The sequence below is a fragment of the Rutilus rutilus genome (assembly GCF_951802725.1).
Source record: "Rutilus rutilus genome assembly, chromosome: 19".
In the NCBI taxonomy this organism is placed as follows: Eukaryota; Metazoa; Chordata; class Actinopteri; order Cypriniformes; family Leuciscidae; genus Rutilus; species Rutilus rutilus.
In genome coordinates this window covers 18,920,608-18,925,445 of record NC_140232.1, presented here as the reverse complement: position 1 = coordinate 18,925,445, position 4,838 = coordinate 18,920,608, and the positions used below count along the sequence as shown (strand labels likewise).

The 4,838-nt window shown below is 36.0% G+C and overlaps 1 protein-coding gene across 1 annotated transcript in view; it reads left to right on the top strand.

Moving 5' to 3' along the window:
• The window catches only part of pgm5 (phosphoglucomutase 5), a 25,199-nt gene extending 24,452 nt beyond the window's left edge, over positions 1 to 747 (top strand). The window contains exon 11 of the mRNA XM_084389503.1: positions 412 to 747. Within this exon, the coding sequence (XP_084245629.1) occupies positions 412 to 501 (90 nt within the window). The 3' untranslated portion in view covers positions 502 to 747. The remainder of the gene's footprint in view (positions 1 to 411) is intronic.
• Positions 748 to 4,838: the final 4,091 nt, after the last annotated feature.

Below are 4,838 nucleotides of genomic sequence, written 5' to 3'. Positions count from 1 at the left end.
TTACTTTTATTAAGAAAAACTAAATTATTTTTGTCATTACTTACTCACCCTCATGTTGTTCCAAACCTGTATGCGTTTCTTTCTTCTGTTGAACACAAAAGAAGATATTTAAAAAATTGTTGGTAACCAGAAGATTTAAGGCACCCATTGACTTTCATAGTAGGAAAAAATTACTATGGAAGTCAATGGGGCCCATCACCTGTTTGGTTACCAAAATTCTTTAAAATATCTTATATTGTGATCAAAAAAAAAATAAAAAAAAAAATGTAACAACATGAGGGTGAGTAAATGATGACAATTTTTATTTTTGGGTGAACTATCCCTTTAATGCAGTTTAATGCAGCCACTCCATTAAATGTGTCTCATGATACTGGCAGTCAGTTTAACAAGCCCTTCCTTTGACCGTTGTAGGTTGTGCTGGGTCCTCTCATTGCCATTGCTCTAAAAATCTCCAACATCCACGAACGAACTGGAAGCCGAGGCCCCAGTGTGATCACCTGAGACCAATCCAGCAGCAGCACACACACCAGGGGCCAAATTCACTTTCCTCACTCACGTCTGATCCGTCTTCATTTGTGCCTTTTACCCTAAACACCACAAAGAATGTGCCAACTCTTCGTTTTGCTGCTCTTTTACCATTTCTCACCTTTTCCTTTCTCCTCTCTCATTTGTCTTTACAAGGGCCCCTGTGAGGTTTTCTCTTCTTTTGCACATTTATAAACTCATGCAAACCACACACACACACACAAAAAATAATAATCCAAAGGGAGCAAAGCGTTTTCTTCATGCTCACGCCAAGACTCCTTTACTGTTTAATTCAACAAGAATGAGGTTAGAAACAGAACATATATAGACCACTTTGTGTTTTGAATCAGCTGCATGGGGTCTAAAACTTAAAACCTGTTTGCCTGTATGCCTTTGTTTACAATGTAGCTGTTACAAAGAAAAGTAGGCCTATTCAATGCAAACGATGAAACGAGGGAGCAATGCTGTTCAGTATTTACTTATTTCTGTGGAATTCACGTTAGAAACACAACATCATAATCTGTGCAACAGCTAGAGCTTGGGCCTCATTTATAAAATGTTACATTCGATCAAGTTCATTTCTAAAATTTGAGTATCCTATGTGTGATTCAGAGAACGTACGCCTCGGTTCCAGATGTGAAATCTAGAAAAATCTAGAAAACGCCCCCTAATTAAAGCGATACTCCACTTTTTTTGGAAATAGGCTCATTTTACAACTCCCCCAGAGTTAAACAGTTGAGTTTTACCGTTTTCGAATCCATTCAGTCGAACTCCGGGTCTGGCGGTACCACTTTTAGCATAGCTTAGCATAGATCATTGAATCGGACAGGACCATTAGCATCTCTTGTTTCTAAATTTTTCCTTGAGAGAGATGCTAATGGTCTTGTCCGATTCAATGATCTATGCTAAGCTATGCTAAAAGTGGTACCGCCAGACCTGGAGATCGGCTGAATGGATTCGAAAACGGTAAAACTCAACTGTTTAACTCTGGGGGAGTTGTAAAATGAGCCTATTTCCAAAAAAGTGGAGTATCCCTTTAATGTTATTTGCAACAGTAAAATCCTTTACTTGAGAATGGCGAACTGCAAGAATTGCTTAGATTTCCAAATACCTGCAGTACTCTGACTTCGCCACAAGACGAATCTTGATAAATCTGAACATTGCAGTGGATTTTAGCACGTTTTATAAATGAAGCCCCTTATGTCCAACAATGAACCACTAAAATAATAAACATAAAGATTGTCTTGAAGAACGGTTGTGCTATAATTTTACGTTCAATCTTGTAATCTGCTAACACTGGTTTTGATTTGCAATTTTCTGACCACTTTCTGAAATGTCCGCCAGATTAACTTTGTGGCGTGAATCAAAGTAAGAAATGTTTTAAGGGAATGTTTGGCTATAAATTGGTCCGCTTAAATTATGCTTAGTAGTTATTTTGTTGAGCTTTCATTTTTAAAATCCTGCATGAATCAGTTTGTGTTTAGTGTCAGATGGATTATGTGCATTCCATTGTGTGATGAGAAACATGCCTCTAAGTTTATTATTATTATTTGTATTGTTATTATTACATAACATTTAAAATATTTGTTTTGAGCCAGAACATTTATCAGTGTTTAAGATATTTGTGAGGATTTAAAAATCCCCTTAAAACCCTTTACAAATTACTCCAAGGTGAAAACAAATGCTCCCTTTTAAATGCTATTTTGATGGAGGATAGAAAAAAAAGTAAATAACTACAATGGCATTAGCTGTAATTAATTTTGTATCCTAAAACGTGCATAAATAAACTTCATCTTTTGTGTGTCCTGGCTTCTTGTTATTGTCATACAATCAGTGAGGTCAAAAACTCATACATCTTCTGTCTTATTCATTTCACTTCAGAATATTCAGTCAAGTATAATAATTAATGAATAATTAGATTTACCAAATGTAATTATGCTTAAAACAAATTAGTCTCTATAGGCATAAATGTGTCATACTTTTCTTGTTCTTCTTTATTTAAATATATAAAGAAATACTATATACATTACCAGTCAAAAGTTTTTAAGTTTTGTTTTTTGTTTTATTTGATTAAAAATGCTGTGAAAACAGTAATATTGTGAAATATTATTAGTTTTATAGAAAGATTCGAAGGAAGTTAAGGGTTCCTCATGGGGTTTTTGAGTGTAGGACAAGCGATTTTAAGAATGGATGGATGGATAGACATTTTTTTTTTAATCAAGTGAGGTTTATGCTTAAGACAAGTACAATTCTTATATTTAAAAAAACAAAAACAAGGAAAAATAAAATAACCCTGAAAGTGAAAAGAGAGCGAAATTGATGTAGACTCCTGCACAAATAAAAGCAAAACAAAGCAAGGGCAGAATCAGAATCAGACGGACTGCAAACAGTAGGTGTTTGTTTTTGTTCATGGTGAATTTACATGGGCTCAACTCAGATGCAAGCTGAAGAAAAATCTGCTGAAGATTGCAATTCACATCTCAACTATTAGCTGGAGGGGACTTCGACATGCCTGGTGAGTTGCACATGAACAAATTTATGATTACAAAGAATGCCTACCAGTTAAGGTTAGTGAAGGATTAAGCAATAGGGGTCCATTTAAACTTTTAAAGTTGTTGTTTTTTCCCCAAAAAATATGCATACTGTTTGGGTCAATAGCAAAAGTAAGTCAGGTGAACCGGGTTTTTTTTTGTTTGGTTTTTTTTTTTTTTTTTTTTTACCTTGAAACGAACTGCTCGCGTAAAAGAACCAGACTTCCCAGTATCGGGTTTGGCCACCAACTGCTTTAAAGGGATAGTTCACCCAAAAATGAAAATTAGCCCATGATTTACTCACCCTCAAGTCATCCTAGCTGTATATGACATTCTTCTTTCAGACAAATACAATCGTTATATTATAGGCTAGTTATAGTTAAATAAAAAAAATTGCCTTGGCTCTTCCAAGCTTTATAATGGCAGTGAATAGCCGTTTCTGTTTTGAAAGTCCATAAAAGGGCATCTATCCATCATAAAAGTGCTCCACACGGCTCCGGGGGGTTAATAAAGGCCTTCTGAAGTGAAGCAATGTGTTTATGTAAGAAAAATATCCATATTTAAAACTTTATAAAGTAAAATTACTAGCTTCCGGCCAAACAAACATACGGATTCCCCTTAAGTCTAAAGCGCGAGTAATGTGACGTACAGCTGATATTTACCCTACGCCATGACACACTGTGTCCGACGTCACAAGTTGCGTAAGTTGCGCATAAGGTGCAAGTAGACTGCGTATGGCCGTTTGGATGGAAGCTATAAAATTTTACTTTGTAACGTGTTAAATATGAATTTTTTCCTTACACAAACCCAACGCTTCGCTTCAGAAGGCGCCATTAACCCCCCAGAGCCATGTGGATTACTTTTATGATGGATGGATGCACTTTCGTGGACTTCAAAACAGAAACAGCCATTCACTGCTATTATAAAGCTTGGAAGAGCCAGGACTCTGATTGTATTCGTCTGAAAGAGCTCATGTGTAGGCATATGTGTCTGGTTTATGTTCAGTTTATCTTTAGAAAAAAAGCATTTTCTATTTCTAAATCATAGTGTCAATGTTTGAATTCATTCGTCAGCCTTAAAATGTTAACAGGATAAATAGACAAAATAGAAAGTCAAACAGGCTTCAGATGTGAAATAGAAACTTCAGTCTAGTTCCATCTAATAAAACACTGACAGACACACAATAGGCTATAACTTCTTTTAAAAAGGCGAGATGGGGAAATGGGACCAAGACGAAGGAAACTTGTATACAATCAAAACGATCAAAAGGTTCAACTGCTGTTCCATACAGAGACGCTAGATGGAGACAAGTTCACAAGACATCATGCGTGACATCCGAAAATGCCACAGCAGTTTACAATCAAACTGTCTGTCAGGTGTATTAGAATAAGTTTAAACATTTCACAGAAGCGACTTTTTTTTATTATTTTTTAAATAAATATATTGATCGTGTCTTGATAATGTTAAGTATCTAATATCTGCATACAACTAAAAAGATAATATGCGATAAATCCTACACGATACCTAATGTTTCTGTAAATTCGATTTGGCGGTTGCAGTAACGAAGTAAGTGGAAAAACAGCTCGCTAGTTAAGCGTCGCAAACAGTTTTTGCTCGTTTTCTTTGTCTTTGTTGCTGAATAACCGAATCTGTGTCTTTAAACTGAGATTGTCTGTGCAGTCAGTATTAATCATGTACTCGTCTAGTCCCACCTCTTCCTGCAGCAGCACAGAGAGAGAGAGAGAGAGAGAGAGAGAGAGAGCGCAGATACAGTCTGATCAT